At 44.4% G+C, this 22,385-nt stretch overlaps 1 protein-coding gene across 12 annotated transcripts in view; it reads left to right on the forward strand.

Moving 5' to 3' along the window:
- Positions 1 to 22,385, forward strand: part of LOC306646050 (uncharacterized protein) — a 242,773-nt gene that overhangs the window by 69,392 nt on the left and 150,996 nt on the right. For 9 of the 12 annotated variants that reach the window (XR_013759795.1, XR_013759796.1, XR_013759797.1 and 6 more), the window contains one exon: positions 14,990 to 15,774. Coding sequence is in view for 1 of the 12 variants with exons in the window: in XM_079114475.1 (XP_078970601.1) it covers positions 14,990 to 15,171 (182 nt within the window). In the remaining 11 variants the exon portion in view is untranslated. Of the gene's footprint in view, positions 1 to 12,598; positions 12,717 to 14,989; positions 15,779 to 20,936; positions 22,346 to 22,385 lie in introns of those variants that run through there. The other 3 variants (XR_013759794.1, XR_013759803.1, XR_013759799.1) reach the window with 3 other exon arrangements.

A 22,385-nucleotide genomic window follows, 5' to 3' on the forward strand; every position in this document is an offset into this window, starting at 1 on the left:
AAATGGATGAAAATGGAGACTATCATGTTAAGTGAAATAAGCCAATCCCCAAAAAATCAAAGACTGAATGATTTCTCTGCTATGCAGATGCTAACACACAATAAGGGGGTGTTGGTTAGGGAAGAATAGGGGTACTTTGGATTAGACAAAGGGGAATGAAGGGAAGGGATGGGGAATGGGAATAGCAAAGATAGTAGAATGAATGGGACATTGCTATCCTATGTGCACACGTGACTATGTGACCAATGTATGTCTACATCATGTCCAACCACAAGAATGGGAAGTTATACTCTGTATATGTCTAATATGTCAAAATACACTCTACTGTCATGAATGACTAATGAGCACAAATTAAAAAATCCAAGGACAACATTAAAAATTGTGTTCATGTGAGCACATACTGTGTTCTGTAATCCACATTATTTATTAATCACAACTAAGGGCAGCTATCCTTTATTAAGTTCTAACCATTGGACATCACTGCCTGGCAGTATTTTGAGTTCTCACACTAATTCTCCAAAGCTGCACCAACAAGGAAACCGAGACTCCAAAAGTTCAATAATCTGCGCAGATTCACACCTGTGTCTGGAGAGCTGTTCCTGCCGTGGTAGGGCAGCCTACACTTGGAATCCTCTGTTTGTACAACAGTTTTAATAAATGTCGCTTTTCATGCTCGATTCCAAGATTCAATGGGCATTTTCTGGTAAAATTTTAAAAATTTTAGAGATGCTGCTATGAAGCATACTCCCAGCAAATCTCAAGGTTGGAGAAATTCTATTGTCTTATGAAAGTATGCTGGAATAAGGGAGCTGGTGGTAAACGTGAAGTCAAATAGGAGAAAGTTAGAAACAGGTTCAGAGTGGCACTCTGGTCCCAAATTACTGGGCCAATATTTCTCTTACATTTCCCTGGGGGAAAGAGAGATCCAGCGTTTAGTTAGAAAAGATTTTGGAGATATGAATATAATGGAACAGACTGTGATAGGGTCTGAGAGTGACGCTTTTTTTTTTTTTTTTGGTACCAGGGATTGAACCCAAGGGCCCTCAATCACTGAGCCACACCCTCAGCTCTTATTTATATTTTATTTAGAGACAGGGTCTCGCTGCTGAGGCTGGCTTTGAACTTGCGATCCTCCTACCTCAGCCTCCTGAGTTGCTGGGATTACAGGCATGCGCCACCACACTGGCCACTTTAAAATATAAATTGCCACATGTCATTCATGTCTCCTATATCATACAGCTCAGAAAACAGACACATATTTGCAGCTCTTCATTCATTCAGCTGTTTTCAAACCCCTCTATGCTCTCTGACTTCTAAATGAACTTAATCTCATATCTGCGTTATTTCCTCACTTAATTTTCTCACGTTGGTTTCTGATCAATGCTGCAAACCGAACAATTTTCAGAGGTGGGATCACCAAGCAAAGCACTAGACTTTTTAAACAAACAGAACAAAGGTTATTGTCTACGGCACAGAACAAGGAGTGGAGAATAACGAGCGGATCATGCTATTGTAACCCGGCGTCTGGGCGTTCGGAACCAAGTCATCTCCTGCCATTTGAGGGAAGTTGCCAAGGTGTGCCCTCCTATCTTCTGTGGACCGTTGCCAAATATGCTTTCATTTCATCCTGTTTAGACAGTTGTTTTAATGCCCTTTTCTGATGTTATCCCTGAACACACAATGAACAGATTTCTACGAAGATCCCAGCTCCAAGGAGAACTGTCTGTCACTTCTATGGTGCTTTCACCCTGCTCGCTGGATTGCCTGGTGATCAGATTCTAGAAGAAGTGGAAGCTGTCCTGTCTGAGCGACGGAGCCCTGTGGGATTTCCATCCACCCATTTCTCCCCTCAGTTAAGTGAGTCCTTCTTTTTGATAGTTTTTTGGGTCCTAAGCAAACATGGAGGTGATCAGCCTCTTCCTTGCATGGACCCTTTCCAGAGCCAAAGACAGACTAGGGACAATGTGGATGCATGAGTTTCCATGCAGTAGGGGCACTCTGCACTGAGAGAGGGCATCTCTTCATCCATTGCAGATGTTTCCTGTAAAGTCAATGAATATAGAGAGCCAGAAGAGACCTCAGACCATTTGGTTTGACCTCCCATTTCATGGAGAAGCAAATGGAGGCCCGCAGAGAGAATGTTCCTGGAGGCTGTGTGACGTGATGACCAGCCCAGCTAGAGAATTCTGGACTCGAGACTCTTACTCCGGTGCTCTGTCTGGTCCCTGGCACAAATGTCAACCTCAACCGTTCTTCCACTGACAAGAGCATGTCACAGTTTCCTTGAAGAAAACTGACAGAGCCTGTAACTGGGAGATCCCCTACTGGGGTGGAACGTTTGCCTCTTCTGCTCTTAGCCTCTGCCCAGCCTAGCCATGCCCCTCTTAAGAGGCTGTGAAAGTTTTATGGGGTTTTGGCCATTTTGCATCTCTCAGGGCATTTTGATGCCAAAGATATCAAAAGGACATCCCTATCTCCCCCAGCCAAACGCTCGTCTTGGCCTCTGCTTTATTAAATGTACGTGGTTGAGAGAGAGCCTGCAGATTTCCTGGCCTGATAAAGGAGGCTGTGTGTGGAGTCTTGTTTCAGATTCCAACTTAGGAGCTCCATAACGTGTCCTTCGGGCATGGTACCTCAGTAAGTCTAGCACATGGGTCCTCTTCTTTCAAGGTCAGGTGCACAGTAGTGGAGCTTTATGAGGACTTTGGAAAGAACTGTGGACGTTCAAATGCCATTTTTTTTAATTAATTTTTTTTTTTAGTTGTAGATGAACATATTTATTTATTTCTATGCAGTGCTGAGTTTCAAAGCCAGTGCCCTACATGTGCTAGGCAAGTGCTGTACTACTGAGCTACAACCCAGCCCCCCTCCAATGCCGTTTTAAAAGAGTGTTTAAAAAGGTGTCCTGTAACATGTAAGTATAGAAAACATTAAATATAAGAATATGAAAGGAAAAATAATCATGCCTTTATCCTATGACTTACCAATTTATTTTCAGGTATCTATCATCTAGAAATACAGGTTAACACAGGTGTCCCCCAAAAGGCACCTTAAGGGAGGATATGGACAGGGTTTGAGATCTGCAAATGAATTAAAGCTACCTAAATGTTTATTCAAAGGGAGATTGGTTAAATGAATTATAGAATATCCTTGTAAAGGAATCATTTGCACTCATTTGAGCATGGCATAGATTTATTTATAAGTGCTGATATTGGTTGGGCACTGTGGCGCATGCCTGGAATCCCAGGAGCTGCGGAGGCTGAGGTAGGAGGATCAGAGGTTGAAAGCCAGCCTCAGCAACTTAGCGAGACTCTAATCAACTTAACAAGAGTCTATCTCAAAATAAAAAAAAAAAATATAAAAGGGCTGGGTATGTGGCCCGGTAGAGTGTCGCTGGGCTCAATCCCTGGGATCAAAAAAAGAAGTGCTGGTATCAAATGATATTTAAGATAAATTAAGAGAGCAAAGCAAACTGTAGAACAATTTGCTTCTATATTATGCTTCTACTTGTGTGCTTTAGTGATTTATTTATAAAGAAAATTCTAGATAGCCACACATGTGCCTGTGTGTGCGTAGAAAAATTTGGAAGAATATAGAAGAAATTGTTAATGATTTGAAGGAGTTAAGAGTTGTTTTATTTTGTATTCCATGTGTACTATGAGTTTTTGGAACCAGGAGCATTTTAAAATTTTCCAGTAAAACTTACTTTAAGAAGACAATAAAAATCATCTCTGGGCCCACTATTAAGAACATTTTAAAAATGTTTTGAAGTGTATCCTTCTAGATTTTTCTTTTACTCACATATGGCATATATTAGGTAATACAATACAGCCATTTGTGATTCATTTTTTCCTCAAATAAAAAATTCTTATGTCAATACACATAGTTGCATCATTTTCTATTTTTCTTTTGTCCGGATAAATTTTATTGACCATAAAATGCACAGAATAATAGAATTCACCCATTATAAGTAAAGTGAGACAAAAAAGTTGAGTTTTGGGTTTGTTTTTGCAATACTGGGGATTGAACCCAGGAGTGCTTAACCACTGAGCCACATTCCCAGTCCTTTTATTTTTTTATTTTGAGACCGTCTTGCTAAGTTGCTGAGGCTGACTTCAGACTTACCATCCTCTTGCCTCAGCCTCCAAGTAGCTGGGATTACAGGCATGCACCACTGCACCTGGCTAAAATGCACCTATTTTCAGTGTAGAGTGGTTTTTTTTTTTTTTTTTCTTTCTTTTTCGTTTGATATTGGGGATTGAACCCAGGGGGCCCTCAACCACTGAGTCATTTCCTCAGTCCTCCTTTGTATTTAATTTAGGGACAGGGTCTCACTGAGTTGCTTAAGGCTCACTAAGTTGCTAAGGCTGGCTTTGAACTCGCGATCCTCCTGCTTCAGCCTCCCAAGTTGCTGGGATCACAGGCAAGCGCCACCACACCTAGCTACTCCCCATCTCCTCACTTGGTGAATGCAGCCAGATTTATATTTGAGCAAAGATCACTGCTTGCCCAAGTCAATATAGGAGGTTAAAAACCATTTGAAGTAACTATGATTTCACAGAAGGAAGATGTTTCACAAAGCAGGATTATGTGCGGGGTTTCCGCTCCTGGGCCAGACAATTGCTGTTTGAAAAGCAACTAACTGTGATCTGTGGACCAATCGGGGAACAGTTTACTTCACAGTTCATAAAGCACAGCTGTATATCACTGACCTTGATCCTCACAGCTGGTTCCATCCCTCACCTTCCAAATAGAAAACTGAGTCTTCCTGGGACCAAGCAACTTTCCCAAGGTCATGGTGCTTTTCCTGAGTCCAAACCTAGCTTTCTTTCCACCCCAGTAGGGGATCTCCCAGTTACAGGCTCTGTCAGTTTTCTTCAAGGAAACTGTGACATGCTCTCGTCAGTGGAAGAACCGTACAGGTTGACATTTGTGCCAGGGACCAGACAGAGCACCGGAGTAAGAGTCTCGAGTCCAGAATTCTCTAGCTGGGCTGGTCATCACCTCACACAGCCTCCAGGAATGTTCTCTCTGGGGGCCTCCAATTGCTTCTCCATGAAATGGGAGGTCAAACCAAATGGTCTGAGGTCTCTTCTGGCTCTCTATATTCATTGACTTTACAGGAACTATCTGCAATGGATGAAGAGATGCCCTCTCTCAGTGCAGAGTGCCCCTACTGCATCGAAACTCCTGCATCCACGTTGTCTCCAGCCTGTCTTTGGCTCTGGAAAGGGTCCATGCAAGGAAGAGGCTGATCACCTCCATGTTTGCTTAGGACCCGAAAAAGTATCAAAAAGAAGTACTCACTTAACAGATAGCAGAAAACACCATTCTGAGGACGGGGAATTCCAAGTTTTTGTAAGTTATAACTTTCTGTCTGAAGTACTTAGTCTGAGTGCATCAACATGCCTTCTATGAATTAAAATTCTTTGACTCAGAATTGCCGGAAACCTGACTCCAACTTGAGCAAAAAGAGAAGTTCATTGGGTCACCATCCTAAAAGTTCAGAAGGGATGTTAAGCTTCAGGTAAGGCTGGATCAAGGGACCAAAACACGTTCTTAGAACTCTGACTTTTTTTGTGTGGCTCAGCCCTCTCTCTGTTAACGTAGAGGCTGTCAGTTGCTTCTGACTTCAATGTTATCATCTTGGTTCACCTGAGTCTTCCTAGTATTCCCTCTGGAAGTACTAGGAATGATTTGAATTGACTTCACCTGAGTCACTGGCATATTGCTTTCAGATGGTCTCTTTGGCCAGGGAGAGTGGAATACAGAGGACTGAATCAGGAACCCACCTCTGGATTACAGTGTCAGGCCTTGCTGTATCCAGATCATATGAACTGAGAGAGAGAAGGGACAGTTTCCCATGTGAACAGAAAAGGAGATGTGAACTAGGCAGGGGGAAAAGAAAATGATGATCTGGAATCTTCAGAAGAACCATGGCTTTTCGACTTAGAGATTTGGAGATAGAACGTCCCCCATGACCTTGTTTAGAGGACATACAAGGACAAGCTGCTTGCTAATTAACTCACACCAAACCCCCAGAGTCCGAAGACAATGGTAGTGTTTTAGGAAAACTTTTGGCAAAAGGACTGAGTGTGGGAGAGGGAAGCCGGTCACAGAGATTGACAGTGATGGACAGACGCTTCCACATTTCTTCACCTCTGCCTACCTGCTCTCAACTGCCATTGAATGTCACCCCACACACCATAGGCTCCTTGGGAATGGGAAAATGAGAGACTTAGTCCTCAGACCCAAGATGACTTATGGTCTCTGATTAGTGTCTTTTTTTTTTTATTGGTACCAGGGATTGAACCCAGGGGTGCTTAACCACTGAGCTACATCCCCAATGCTTTTTTGTATTTTATTTAGAGACGGGTCTCACTGAGTTGCTTAGGGCCTCACTAAGTTTCTGAGACTGCCTTTGAACTCGTGATCCTCCTGCTTCAGCCTCTCCAGCCACTGGAATTACAGGCGTGCACCACCATGCCCAGCTCTCATTGATAGGCTAAAGAAACTATGAGAACAATTACAGGTTGGCAAAGTACAGACCATGGGCCAAATCCAGCCACCATCTATATTTGTCTCAAAAAAGGTTTTACATGGACACGCTCACTTGCACAGACTTTCATATTTCAGTGGCAGAATTGAGTAGTTCCAAGACAAAGTCTAAAATATTTACTCTCTGGATCTTTTGGACAGTTTTCCAATTCTTGATGTAGACTGTGGTACCTGTCCCAGAATATCTGAGAAGATATTCCACAGGATGCAGTGCCAGAACCGAGACACAGGGATACACAGGAATTAGCTGCACAAGCCTGAGAGACCAGGGGAGGCCAAGCAGTGGGGGATTCCTGTGCCAAAACAGGGGGATAAGAGAGCACGAAAGTCTAGGACTATTCACAAGTACAGGGGATCCAGTTATGCCACTTCTCGGTATATACCCAAAGGACTTCATACTGCAGTGACACAGCCACATCAATGTTTATAGCAGCTCAATTCACAGTAGCTAAGCTATGGAACCAACCTAGGTGCCCTTCAACAGATGAATGGATAAAGAAAATGTGGTATATATACATAATGGAGTATTACTCAGCCTTAAAGAAGAATGAAATGATGGCATTTGCTGGTAAATGGGTGGAATTGGAGACTCTCATGCTAAGTGAAATAAGTCAATCCTATAAAACCAAAGAACAAATGTTCTCTCTGATTTGCAGATGCTAACCCACAATAAGGGGGTGGGAGAGAATTGAAGTTCATTGGATTAGACAAAGGGAAATGAAAGGAAGGGAGGAATGGGAACAGGAAAGACAGTGGAATGAATGGGACCTCACTTTCCTATGTTCATATATGAACACATGACCTGTGAATCTCCACACCATGTCCGACCACAAGAATGGGAAGTCACACTCCATGTGTGTATGATATGTCAGAATGAACTCTAGTGTCGTGTAGAACTAAAACTAACGAATTTTTTAAAAGGAAAAAATAAGAAGCATGGGAGAGCTTTGCAAATTTCAAGCAGGGGGCAGGGCTTTTCTGGAAGTTCCCTATGCAGTCCAGGGTGCGCTGGACCCAGATCACTTCCTTTCCCTTTCAGTTCTCCCCTCCTCCACCTCTGAAACTATTTAGCCTCGTGGAAGCAAGCCAGTGCAAATGTCCCGCCGAATTATCTAGTATGGCCCTGGTGACCTTGGGTCACCCACGTGACCTCCTGGTCCCTTGGTTGGCCTCCTCGTCCTTCCTGCTGCACTGCTGGAGGAGCTGGGACCCTGGGAGGCTTCACAGACGATTTTTCCACTGGGCACTTGCAACCCTCTCAGGCTGCAGACAGAAATGTGAGCGGCAGTCATTGATACACAGTTTAATTTAATAGTAACAGAAGAACCAAGCCTGGTGCTAGGAATCTCATTGCCCTTTTCTCAAAGTGACTTTCCTTTCTACGCACTCCGATATAGCACTGGGCACTCGGGAGGCAAAGAGATACATGGGATTGAGTTTTGGTGGCAAGGGGGTCAGACTGTAAGAAGCAATTTTAATAGGATGTTCTGCAAAGAACATGGAAAAGGATAGAGACAGAACAGACCACAGAGGGGAGAGGAAAAGGAAAGGCCGAGATGTATATATATTTTGTGCTTATTTTAGACATAAGATGTGATGTCCCCAAAAGCTCACGTGAGATGATACAAGGCTTGGAGGAGAAATGATTGGGTCACAGCCTTAACCCAACCAGTGAAAGAATCCCTGATGGGATTAACTGAGTGGTGACTAGAGGCAGGTGGGTGTGGCTGGAGGAGGTGGGCACTGGGGGCGTGGCTTTGGGGGCGTGGCTTTGGGGCGTGGCTTGGGGTATATATCTGTATCTGGAGAGTGGAGTCTCTCTCTGCTTCCTGATCACCATGTGAGCTGCTTCCCTCCACCACACTCTTCCGCCATGATGTTCAGCCTCACCTCGAGCCCCGAGGAATGGAGCCTGCTGTCTATGGATTTAGACCTATAAATCTGTGAGCCCTCAAATAAACGTTTCCTCCTCTACAACCGTTCTGGTTGGGTCTTTTTAGTCACAGCAGCTAAAACATTGGAATTTAGAAAATTCTGGAATGTATTTGAGGTTTTTTTTTTTTTTTTTTTTTTTTTTTTTTCCTTCTTCCTATTCATTATTTAAAGAATCAAAATATTCTTGCTAGTGGTGTGTTTTGGTTCCTTCACCCATAAAATTACTAAATTTAAAATTTGCTAAAATGTTCCCAAACTTAAACTTGTGAAAACCCCTCCTAGGAGATTAACCTTTTCATCTCCCCAGACAGAAACTTCAAAAACCAAAGCTCTAATTACAGTCAGGCCTTCACAGTAAAACCCAGTGCAGCTGGATGCCGTGGCACAGCCTGTAATCTCAATGGCTCAAGAGGCTGAGGCAGGAGGACCTGAGTTCAAAGTCAACCTCAGCAATTTAGCGAGGCCCTAGGCAACTCAGCGAGACCCTGTCTCTAAATAAAATACAAAATAGGGCTGGGGATGTGGCTCAGTCCCTGGTTGAGTGCCCCTGAGTTCAATCTCCAGAACTCTTCCCTGCCCCGCCCCCCCAGAAAAAAACAGAAAAACGGTGCGGGTTTTTTGTCTCTTTGTTCCTTCGTAATGAGGCAGGTCTTCTGTCTAGCTATCTAGTTCTGATAATCCCAGCCAGGGTTCAATGATAACTAAGCTGTTAGCCAATATGAATTTAAACCCTTTCCTGAAGATGGTTTAAGTTCCAAGACATGGGCGTTCAGAATGGATAGAGGAAGCACAGATTTCCTTCGGATCGCATTTTATAGGTGTCTGCAATCCTGGCAGACATTGGAAGCAGCCTTGTTGGCCATTCAACTGTCTTCACAGCTCTGGTGGGAGTATCACAGACCCGGAAGTCCAGAGAGGGGAGGGATTCATAGGCCGTTCTCAGTTACACACTCAGACACCAGCAAGCAGGGCCAGGAACAGCCTCGCACAGCAAGGGTCTGTCAGGAATGACTCTTGAATACGTTTTCCAGCAGCTTCTGCCTTCCCATGTGGACTTTACATAGTAAACTTGAATGCAGGCATTAGTCACCGAGTAGGTAGAGGGGTAAGGAAACTGAGCCAGTAGGAACAAGATTGTTGAGAGAAAATTTACGCACACATGGGGCAATGTGGGTTCTGCATGGAGGCTCAAACTCTGGCCTCTTCTCTTCTCCTCTACCTTTTCTGTATTCTGAGTGTTTGTGTTCTGCCCCCAGATTCATGTGTTGCTAAACCCCAATGTGACAGTATTCAGAGGGGGGGGCCTTTGGAAGGCGAGTCTCTTAGGATCAGAAAGAGTACTCCTAAAAATAGGTTTAACCAGGCCTGACACACACACACACACACCTGTCATCCCAGTGACGCAGGGATTTGAGGCAGGAGGATCACAAGTTCAAAGCCAGCCTCAGCAACTTAGCAAGGCCCTGAACAACTCAGAGAGACCCTGTCTCAAAATAAAAAATAAAAAGGGCTGGGGATGTGACTCAGTGGTTAAGGCCCCTGGATTCAATCACCAGTACCAAATAAATAAGTAAGTTAATTAGTTATATTAAATAGTCTTGAGGACTCCCTTTTGCCCTTTTGTCACATCAGGACACACAGAAGGTAGCATTTGTGAGGAACTGAGCCCTCACTGGACACCAGACCTGCTGGCACTTTGATCTTGGATCCCCCAATCTCCAGAAGTGTGGATTGTCAGCAACACATTTCTTTCATTTATAAATTACACAGTTTATGGTATTTTTGTTACAGCAGCTGAAGCAGCCTAAGACAACTTTCCTCTTTTCTGCTATTTCTCTATACAAAAGGATCTAAGGAGACATCTAGCCTCCCTTTGTTGCATGGTATGGAATAAAATAGAATCTTGAAATAATGGCTGTGTTGTTGAACAGACTCAAGAGCTCCTAGGATGAGGTGAGATGTGCAGAAGTTCATGCCCTGAATCCCCTGCCTATGATGTGGGTGAATCTTGAACAAGTGCCATCCCCTCTTAGAGTCCTCCTTTTGTCATCTGCAATACAATGAGTGTGGTTCCCAGTTGCATCATATTGCAGATGATTCAATCAGCTCTCACACAGGAAGGGCTAAGCCCAATGCCCGGGTATTAGAATTCTATTCCAAGAATCAAATATCTTTGTGTGTGTGTGTGGGGGGGGGGCGGTACTAGGGATTGAACCCAGGGGTGCTTAACCACTGAGCAACATCCCCAGCCCTTTTTGTATTTTATTTAGAGACAGGGTCTCACTGAGTTGCTCAGGGCCTCGCTAAGTTGCTGAGGCTGGCTTTGAACTCATGATCCTCCTGCCTCAGCCTCTCAAGCTGCTGGGATTACAGGTGTGTGCCACCACGCTTGACTAGGATCCAATACCTGAATACACAATAATACCTCATAGTAGGAGGTAGGAGGCAGATGGGAGCAGACAGGAGGCAGACATGAATAGTTCATAAGATGAGAATGGAAAGGAATGGAAGAGAAGTAGATTGTGGACTGAATCTTAATCAACCTTTAGTTATTAAGCTTATCCCCTACCTTCAATGGTCAACTTGATTGGATTAAGAGGTGCTGAAGATGGAGGCTTCTGGGTGTGTCCACGAGGGCGTGTCTAGGATTGATTGGCATGTGGGATAGCGAACTAAAGTGGAGCCCCTTCCTAAGCATCAGCAGCACTGTCCAATAGGATGGTGGCTTGTATGGAATAAAAGTTGGAAGAACAAGGAAGCAGCAGCCAATGTAAGCTGGATTCTCCTTGAAGGGGTTCTTGGTTGCTGTTGTGATCACCTGAGGACATCAAAGTCTTGATGCTTCACTCTTCCAAAGTGGACTCTGCCAGTGATTCTCCAGGAAGTTTCCAGAAGCCTTCCATCTCAGACTGGGGTAGCACCGTTGATCCCTCTTGTTCTGGGGCTTCTGCCTCTTGGACTGTGCAGCTACTGGTTCCTCCACCTCTCAGCCTCCAGACGGCCCTTGTGGACTCTCCAGCTTCTGGTCATGTAAGCCAATCTAATAAATCCCCCTTTTATAACCATACTTCCTGTTGATTCTGTTCCTCTAGAGACCCTGCCTAATGCGCTACCCCTGGCACAATGATGGCAGATGCAAATATGATCACTGTCCACAAGAACAGAACTCCAACATTTAGGGTTCAGGAAGGCTGTGAGTGTGTAGAAAGGATGTCAGGGTGTAGAAAGGATGTTAGGGTGTAGAATGGAAAACCAGCATGGACCCAGCAGGTAGAGGAGAAGGTATATAAATTACATCCATATAGACCTCCTAGCCTCTGCCTTGAAAACCCCACGGCAGTACTTGGTATGTCCTGTGTCACCCACCATCTCCATCCAATGCTGCATTGTCTCTTTCGACACCCTGGAAGGCAGACAGGAGGAATCTCTCTTCCTCCTAAGTGTTAGGATGCTGCCTGTTGAGGTCCCAATGTCGCCTCTTCAATCTGCTTCCATTATTTAGATTAGCCACGTACTGATCAGATTTCACTTACAGTTCCTGTGGACGCAGACCTTCTCAAACGACCGAAGCCACACCATGCAACCACAGAATCTCTAATGACATCTGCTCGCTCAGCCAAACGACCCCATGCTTACAAACACAGCTGTAGAGGAATTATGAAATCAGGAACTATTTACCTTTTTCTCCCCAACACATAACTGCTACGTGATTTCGATGGAGACCAAACAAGGGAACTTCAACAAGACACCGGGAGGTGCAGCTGTGTTTCCAGGCACCACACCAGGTTGGAACAATTCAGAGTTTACATTAAATACCTCTCCGTATGAACAAGGTGCAGAATAAACTGTTTACTGATAACGCCTGGGCCTTCGCGTAGGATGAACTTTTCTCAGCAACTTGTGTGTCGCGCTGGCAGAGCGAGCAGTCCCACCCACGTCCTTGGGGGCCCAGCATTCTATTTATCTAAGGGACAAGTACATCTGGGCATCTGAAGCTACTCAGCCTATCCAGAAACTGGCCAAGCGTTTGGCTTCCACCAGAAAGCTGAGTCTTGGTTTTTGATATGCAAACACGAAGGATGTTTGTTTTCATCTTCTTTACCAGGAAGATAAATGTCGTTTACTTTTCAAGAGGATCATTTGGGGCCAAAGATTTTCCTTGTCTTACACGTGGAGACAGCAGAGAAGGACCGAGAGTGTGTAAATCTGTGTTCATACTGTTGGTAAGTGGACTTTAAGGCCATGTGCTACTGTTGTAAGGCATTGCTGGGGATTCCCAGGTTCTAATCTAGGAGCCAAGCTGGCTCTCCAGAGCCTGGATCGTCACATTTGCTAAGGCTCAGTGTCCTCCCCAGAGAAGGGCATTTTGTTGTGATCTTCCTTGAACTTTATCCTCTGGACTTGAGTGAACTATTCACCAACGTAGTTGCTGCTCAAGACCATTCAGTTTAACTTCTCCCTGAGTCTTTTTTCCCTTTTGATTTAGCAAAAGTTTCTAGAAGTGATACCTGGTCTCTTGGGTGACCCTGGTGACATTTACGTATAACTGAAATTTCCTACAACTTTGTAAGCTTTTTGCTGGTGAATTGCTAGAAAATGCTGCAATACTTTATATTGGCTTGGCCCCCAGCTGCATGTGAAATGCTGGACCCAGCAGGGCTGGATTTGTTCATGCTGGTTTGAGGATGGGGCGCGGGGGCCGGGGGGGGGGCACAAGAAGTTGTACAAAGAGTTTGGAAATGGGTGGGGTGGGGGCAGGCATGTCAGAGGGCCCCCACAAAGCACACCAAAAAGTGGATTATCTTCCTGCGTATGCCTACAGCAAGTGACCACTGAGGTGAGACAACACAGAGTCACTTTGACTTTATTTAGTGACTTTGGAGCATCTGATCTTATTGTTAAATTCAGTCAGGAAAACTATCTATCCAGAGTTAAGATCATCAAAGAAGAAACACCAGATGAAGATGATATCAAAACTGTATTCAATGCCAGGCACAGTGGCGCATGCCTGTCACCCTAGCAGCTTGGGAGGCTGAGGCAGGAGGATTGTGAGTTCAAAGCCACCTTCAGCAATTTAGCAACTCAGTGAGACCCTGTATCAAAATAAAAAATAAAATAGGGCTGGGGATGTGGCTCAGTGGTCGAGAGCCCCTGGGTTCAATCCCTGGTACCCCAAAAAACAAACCAAACCAAACCAAACACAACTGTATTCAGAGGCTATAAGCAAACTAGTGGGACCCTGTCTCAAAATAAAAAATAAGGGGGCTGGAGATGTGGCTCAATGGTTAAGCTCCCCTGGGTTTAATCCCTAGTAGCAAGACAAACAAACAAACTATATTCAAACTGCACAGAGATACTTCAAGTGAAATTCATGTGTGTAATTCTTTTTTTTTTTTTTTTTTTTTTTTTTTTGGTACCAGGGATTGAACCCAGGGGCACTTAACCACTAAATCACATCCTCAGCCATTTTTTATACTTTATTTAGAGACAGGGTCTTGCTGAGTTGCTTAGGGTCTCGTTAAATTGCTGAGGCCGGCTTTGAACTTGTGATCCTCCTGCCTCAGCCTCCTGAGCCACTGGGATTATAGGCGTGCACCACCGTGCCCAGCCTATAGGAATGCTTTATAAGACCTAGGTTCAAATCTTTGTTCTGCTACCATGTGCTGTGTGACCTTGAGTGAGCTACATCATCTCTCTTAACCTCCATTTCCTTATCACAGGATAGATAATATCACAGGATTGTCACAGACTGCAACTAAATACAGTATGTCCTATGCCTGGTACATAGTATATGCCAATCTATATGTAGTAGCTTTCAAAATCAGTCAGAATTTTACACCAATGGGTGCAGTTTCTATTTCTACTGTCGACTCAGAAATGAATTGTGGTTGTCTGAGTTGCTGTGTTAAGAAAGACCTGAAGTTGAGCTTGGTGGAAAAGATTCACCTGATCCATTACTGATGTCTACTACTAACATGGACTGGGGTGGGGGGGGTATTTGCCCAACTGAGTCAAATGGGACGATCAGAAAGTGTCAGACTATCACCATGAGCACAATATCATGGGAACATCTTTTATTCCTTTTCAGCCTCCTTTTCCCCAGTGAGAAATGAATAAATGAATGAGCAATTTTTTTTGGTAGTAGGAATTGAACTCAGGGTGCATTTAACCACTGAGCCACATCCCCAGCCTTATTTATATTTTATTTAGAGACAGGGTCTCATTGAGTTGCTTAGAGCCTTGCTAAATTGTCAAGGCTGGCTTTGAACTCATGATCCTCCTGCCTCGGCCTCCTGAGCTGCTGGGATTACAGGCATGCACCACTGTGCCCGGCCCAAGTAAAAATTTTTGATTGCTAAGGTGTCTCTAAATGTGAAACTCTGGATTTTAATCTAAGTGCTGGGCACTATATTACAGATTTGAAATGTTGATGCCTTTCTGTAGGAATATAAAGTTCATTCTTCTGTGTAAAATTTTTCTATGGTTCTGTTTTCAGGAACGTCCACCCTCCCACCAGCAAGAGTGTGCAGGCCAGAAAGTGAAGCCGTGTTTAAGGAATCCTCCTCATCTGCTGTGCGCTCTGACTCCCGTCAAAACCTCTCTGGGCTTGTTCTATCCCCTGAAGAATGGAAGAAAAATTATTCCTGTTCCCTGACTCTGAGATGTGGACCAAGTTAATGAATTCATGTTTCTACCATGCTCTGAAAGTTATCAGAAAACAGATCATATGTGACTCTAAAAGTGCTGGGTATTCATATAAAAATGTGGCCCAGAAATTCCTCCCTAGATATGACCCACTTAGGATCTGTCTGATGGCCGGTAGTTTTATTACAACACAGCAATGGTTCCAGGAGGAAAAAGATATGGGGGGAAAAATCCAGACCTGATCAAGTCGAGCTTTGCCTTAGCATTAATTATAAGGCCTCTGCCAAGGTTGAAAGCATCATCAAAGCTGAAAGAAGGTTGGTTGGAGTAGCCTGCTTGCAGAAATGGCTTCCACTGGAGAACAGGTAGGGTCGCCGCACAAGTAGACTTAAAGCCAACTTGTTGGGAACAGAACAAATGACTCCATGTGAAGCTGAAATATCTTGGCTCCTCAGTAGTTATGCCAGTTGATCCCAGTGCCAGATTCTGTTCCAGTGGATGAAGTCTGGACTTGAAAGGTGTCATAGTGTTCCCCAAAGCTAACATTCCTGAGAAAGACTGCATTGACAACGGGGGCAATCCTGATCCTGGCTCTCACCTTGGATATACCTCTGGAACAGAAAGACACAAGCCAAGGTAGGTGAATAATTTTTGCTTCTTCCTGAGCAGCTCAGGAACTTAAAGCAAGGAAATGGAAGCAAACTGAATTTGCTGTGATTGACTACCCATACGTTCTAGGCAGCCACGAAGAGTCATAGTATGCAACAGGATTTTATTTATTTATTTATTTTTGGTAGTAGGGATTAAACTCAGGGGCACTCCACTACTGAGCCACATTCCCAGCTCTGTTTTATATTTTACTTAGAGACAGGGTCTCGCTGAGTTGCTGAGGCTGGCTTTGAACTCTCGATCCTCCTGCCTCAGCCTCCCAAGCCGCTAGGGTGACAGGCATGCGCCACTGGGCCTGGCGGCAACAGGATTTTAGAATGGAATTCTCAGTTTCAACTGAGGTGTGTCGATATGACAGATTCCACATAGTAAGGCAAGCCGCCTACAGTCAGGCCTCTATACCTGTGAGTTCCTCATCTGCCTGGTTAACCAACTGCAGATTAAAAATATTTGAAAGAAAATGTTTGTTCCCATGCCAAACAAAATTATGGACTTTGGTCATGATTCTCTAAAAGATACAGTATATCAACTTTTTCCATAGCATTTACATGGTCTGAGGTGTTAGAAGCAATATGGAGATGACTAAAAATATATGAGAGGGCAAGTGTAGGTTATAGGCAAATTGTAAGCCACTTTATATAAGGGACTTGTGCATCTGAAGGTTTTGGTGTCTGGGAGACCTGGAGTCGATGACGACTATACACTGGTTTTTAAAGAAAGCGTGTAATCAGTTGATCCCTTAATCTGGTTGCAGTGGTGGTGTTCTTGGGAACAGAACCCAGGGCCTCATGCAGGCTAGGCAAGCACTCTACCACTGAGCCACAACCCCAGCCCTGCTTAACTACTCTTCACAGGTCATCTTTCATCCCCAGGCCTACCCTCGCAAGTCCATGCCCAGTCCCACCCCCCAAGTCCCTCCTTTAAGGCTACCAAAAAAGGCCAGAGATTCCGTGTGGAATCGTATAACCAGATCAGGAGACGGGTTTCCTGTGTGAGAGCTGATGCATGCTACGGGACACCCTCACTTTCCTTTTGGAAGGGAGGGTGGGGACGCCTTACCTAACACAGCATCTGGAAACTACTTTCTGAATTTGTTCTGTGAGCGCAGAATGATTTCTGCATTTTTTTAATTTTAATGGCTGGAGTTGGGGGTGTGGGGAATTGAAAGACATTGCATGACACGAAAATGAACTCTGATTCAGATGACGACGTCTACAAACAATGCTACTGGGTACAGTCACACCCGTTTATTCACATAACGTCTCCGGTGCTTTGGCCCTGCAGACTCCAGTAGTGGTCACAGAGGCTTTCTAACTCACGAAGCCTGAAATATCTATTGTCCTCACATGTACAAAATTTTGCTGATCCCTAGTCTGGTGTAAAGGGAGTTTGCAGAGCTCTGAAATGTGTTCCCTGTCTTTTAGACACTTAGATGACGGGTGTCTGACTTGGGCTTGAAAAAGTCTAAGGGGAGAGTGGCCCGGGGTCCTCCTCCTGGCAGGGGATCTGAAGGCCAGACAGAGGTCGACTAGCTGATCCGGCATGAATGCTGGCACATCTGCATATCCAGAATATGTGGGGGTTAGGGATGCATGGGTGTCCCCAAGGATCGGATCCAGAATGAGAGAGAGAGAGAAAGAGAGAGACAGAGATGTGGGCTCTTCTTGGCTGCCTGGGGGGACCTCAGCAGGAAGAGGTTGGGTTACCCCACTAGGGCCTAGAACTTAGGGAAGGGACCACCTGGCATAGCAGATGCTTTGCTTTTCTCTGGCAAAGCCCAGACCTTTCTATCCTGCTACGACAGGAGAAGGTGGGAGGGTGTGACAAGCTCCAGCCATGCCTATCTACTCTCTGCAGCTGCTCAAGGTTACCTTTCCCTGATTGGAGTTTGTAACGATGGTGACATCAGAAATAGGCCTGTGTTATGTTGATCTCAGGAGCTGCTTTCACCCGCTGTACCACCGTGGATCCAACAATCCTGCCACGCCAGAGTACATCCGTGTTCTCATTTAAGACTTCCTGAGGTTGGTATGGATACACCTGTTCTGGAGGTGTATACCCAGAAGTCATGCTTCAGGGGGTTTAAGGGACATACCGAAGAGCTCACGCGAGTGAGGGTGAGAGCCAGGATTTCGTTTCCCCGATGCCCGAATGGATGTCCTTTCCACTGTCCCCTGGAGGACTTTCACCTTCCGAGTGGCATTTTGGTGCGTATTTGTGTGTCCGGAGACCACTCCCCTTGTTCTGGTAGTGTGCCTGGAACCCTGTGATCGCCAAGGAACAAGCGTTTGCAGGTTATCTTAGGAAATGAGTCTGGTTAGCAAAGAGACGCACTTTCCCAGGTCACCAAACAGTGAATTCCAACTCTGATGGGACCGTTTCATAATCTGAAGCTCTTGACCTCAGAGGGCAGTAACCCCTCACAGCCGTAAGCGGGATGTGGCAGGGAAGCAGTTTAGAGTCATCTGAACCCTTTTCCTACATGATCTTGTGTCAGTGGGCTGGATTCTTACAACAGCCTGTGAAGGCAGGCAAGGAAATTACTGTCCTTATTTTTCTGATGAGTAAACACAGGATCAGATGCTCAAAAAGTAGCATTCCATGAATATTCGTTGGATGAATGACTGTACCCACTCCGTGACGTGGCGACCTCATCCTCGGTCTCTGTATCCTGTATTGCCCAGTATAACTTCCAGTCCACCAATGACTTTCTATGTAGTGGATGCAATGTAGGCATTAGTGGTGTCTCATGATGCACTGGCAGAAGAGGGACATTCTAGCAAATATTTTATATTAAGTACTATGTTGAAGGGACTCAGTGGCTGAGGTTTTCTTTCTTTCTTTCCTTCTTTTTTTAAATTTAGGGCCAGACTTGGGATGAAAAATACCTCGATCAAAATCCTATTGTGAGCCAGGCATAGTGGTGCACGCCTATAATCCCAGTGGCTTGAGAAACTGAGGCAGGAGGATTGCATGGTTGAGGCCAGCCTCAGCAACTTAGCGAGGCCCTCAGCAACTTAGTGAGACACTGTCTCTAAATCAAAAAGAAAAAATTAAGAAGGGCTGGAGATGTGGTTCAGTGGTTGAGTGCCCCTGGGTTCAATCTCCAGTATTCCCATCCCCAAAAGAAATCCTATTGCTTTTCCCTACGGAAGTATGTCTCCTTGAAGGCAGCAGGCATAGTGTCTAGTCCCACTCTGACATTTATTGGCCATCCTACTTTGCACAAGGTATTGTCTCTATTGCAAAATGGTCAAACGATACTACTGCATAACTTTGAGCAGTAAAGAGAATTTAAATATATGTATACACCACGCCTGGCCTACAGTAGGTACTAGCTAAATGATAACTATTTTTACTTAAAGTGACTATTTCAGTCAGCTTTTTTGTTGCTGTGACAAAAAGATCTGACAAGAACAACTTGGAGGAGGAAAAGTTTGTTCTGATTCAGTTTCAGAGGTTCAGTCCTCGGTCAGCCTACCCCACTGCTCTGGACCTGAGGTGAGGCAGAACATCATGGCAGAAGGGTGTGGTGGAGGAAAGCAGCTCAGGGCATGGCAACCAGGAAGCAGGGAGAGACAGCTCAGTTCACCAGAGACAAAATATAAACCCCAAAGGCACACCCCAGTGACCTACTTACTCTCACTACACCCTACCAGACTAGTTACCAGTTAATCCATATCAGTGGATTAATCCACTGATGAGGTTAAGACTCTCATAACCCAATGGAGTCACCTCTGAACATTCTTGCATTGTCTCACGCATGAGGTTTTGCTCCTATCTAAAGCCCAACAGTGATCAACAAATTGTTTGATTTCTTGAGGTTCATTATGATCTCTTCAGATGACAAAGCGTAACATTGACTTCATAGGAAAGGTACTGGGTTACGCCGTTCTGTCCACACAAAAGGAAACAGACTCTGAGAGGTCACAGATAAACTCTTCTCGGACCTCTGAGAACCAATGTTGAGGACAAGTGTCCACGAAACAGGCCAAGTCAATGAAAATCCTGGGGTTACAAGGCAGCCAGGTTTTGAATTCCATGTTCTATCCTGGAATTGGGAGGTTCCACTTAAAATTTCCAATCTTGACTTTCCTATGGGATCCTTCTTTAAAGTATCAGGCATATTAAACTAAAAGAATAATCTTTCATTGATTCAGTCCAAATTCAGCCCTTTTTGCTATTGTCGTTTGAAAGTGGCAATTAGTCTTGAAGGTTGAAAGGACTGTGTGGTTAGAAAACACGATTGGGGAAAACAATGTTTTAAAGAGTCTCCCTCTGTATACATTTCCCCTCGAATAAATTGAACTCACTAAATAAATTAGATCCCACCAAAGCATGATTTTCTAATTCATCAACTAATTAATCATGGATGCAATGACTGAGCCCGAATGATTTTTACCACATAGATATAAACTGTTATTGTGCAAGGGAAAAACAATTTATTTTTAAAACAACGGATGAACAATCTCCCTTGGAAATGCGTCTAATACCTTTTCCCTGAACAAATAAGATTCTGCTTTAATTCAAAATTTCTTTGTGTCATCAGGTTTCCTTAATCTCATACAACACTGCGCTGGTAATTTGCACTTTATTTTCTCGATTTTGTTGCCCAATGTCCTGGAAGGACTGTGTATTAGCGTCACCATGACAGCCCATGTTTCCCATAGTGCAAGAATTTCTTTTTCTGTTAGTTTTCTAACTACTCAGACTGGCTGTTCTGGTTTGGAGGTGAGGTGTCCCCCAAAAGCTCATGTGTGAGACAATGCAGCAAGGTTCAGAGGAGAAATGATTGGGTTGTGAGAGGCTTAACCCAATCAGTGAATGAATCCCTGATGGGATTAGCTGAGGGGTGACTGGAGGCAGGTGGGTGTGGCTGCAGGAGGTGGGCATTGGGGGCGTGGCTTTGGGGGCGTGGCTTGGGGCGTGGCTGCCACCTTTGCCAATATTTGGGTAACATCCCATTCACTGAAGAGTAGGAGAGCGAGGCCGGTGGTTTCCCACGGGGTGAATCTGGGCAACACACTTCCCACTAGCTGGAAGTATTTATCTTCTCTAAGTAGGAAAACCCAATTAGAATTCTCCACGCTAATATTACTTGGTCACAGATCCCCTTTATTTCCTTTAAGGTCACATTCTTTCTGGAGTGTTCCATGCCATAAAACACATGGTCAGGGAGCCTGTGTCGAATCGAATGTCCCCCCCCCCGGGCTCTCCTTCCATCGTTTCAAGTTGTTTTTGTGGTCACACGTCTCCAGCCTGAACCGAAGCATCCCCAGTTACGAAACACCCAGCGCCAGCGGCTGCAGGGCAGGCATCTGCTTCCAGTCCAAACAAACACATAGAGCCTCTCTCCTCTGGGCACCGGTCTTTACGATCACAGCCGCTGTGTTGCTCTCAGGGTAATCCCAATCTAAACAGCCCATATTTAAGATGACATGAACCTTTTCCTTGGGAGCGTCAGTGTTTGCAGAAGACCTCACATGGCTCCTCCTGAATGCTGCAGATTTACTCTCCTCCTTTGGGGCCACAAATGCTATTCCTTTTCAAGAGCTGGCTTGGGAGATCATTTGGATTGGATCCTGCTGGCCCGATGCTGCGTCCTTGGCTGGTTTGGACTTCCTGGCTCTGCTGGTAATACTGTACAGCAGGAGCAGAGAATGAGACTTGGTAAATCAGTCACCCCTGATCTTGGTCAATTTATAGCATTTGATGAAAACATAATCTGATTTAGTATCTAGATGTACATATATTGTCTAGCTACCTAGCTATGCATGGATCCATCATTTCCCATAAATCAGTTTCAAGAGCTGTCTTGAATATCATAGTTAAATTTGCAACCACTGGAGTTGTATAGTGCACAATGCCTACAACTGTACAGAGCAATCTTGATCACCATTAGGTAATGTTCATTGAACACTTACTATATTCCAGGAAATAAAATGCTAAGTTCTTTCCATAAACTACCCTAGGAATTTTCATAACCACCTTGTGAAATTTTACTGGGTGTTGTTTATACGTGAGGGAACTGAGGTTCAGAAACTGGGGGTGTTAGACAAATATAACTTATCAAGAGAAGAGCTGAGTCTGTAATAAGGTAGGGTTGATAGTAAATGTGGTCTACCTATGATCCTCAAAGAAGGGACATTTCTTCTGGGGAGGGAGGTGCATTATCAAACTCTCCATGTGTGGGGCGATGAAGTGGATGGGAAGGTTATACAAAAAGTGTGTTTTATTTTATGGAACTGGGGTTGTGGCTCAGTGGCAGAGTGCTTGCCTAGCACATGTGAGGCACTGGGTTTGATCCTCAGTACCACATAAACATAAATTAATTAATTAATGAAATAAAGGTATTGTGAAAAAATTTTAATTTCACACTTGCAAATTCAAAAAAAAATCTAATCATTTCAAAATATAGTTGAGGGAAAGCACAGTTGGAAGAGTCTTGCCATATAGTAATATAGAGAAGATAATTTTATATTATTGACTTTTTTTTTTTTTTTGCTACTGGTGATTGAACCCGGGGCACTTAATCACTGAGCTGCATCCCCAGCCCTTTTTATATTTTATTTAGACAG

The sequence above is a fragment of the Sciurus vulgaris genome (assembly GCF_902686455.1).
Source record: "Sciurus vulgaris genome assembly, chromosome: 16".
Taxonomy (NCBI): domain Eukaryota; kingdom Metazoa; phylum Chordata; class Mammalia; order Rodentia; family Sciuridae; genus Sciurus; species Sciurus vulgaris.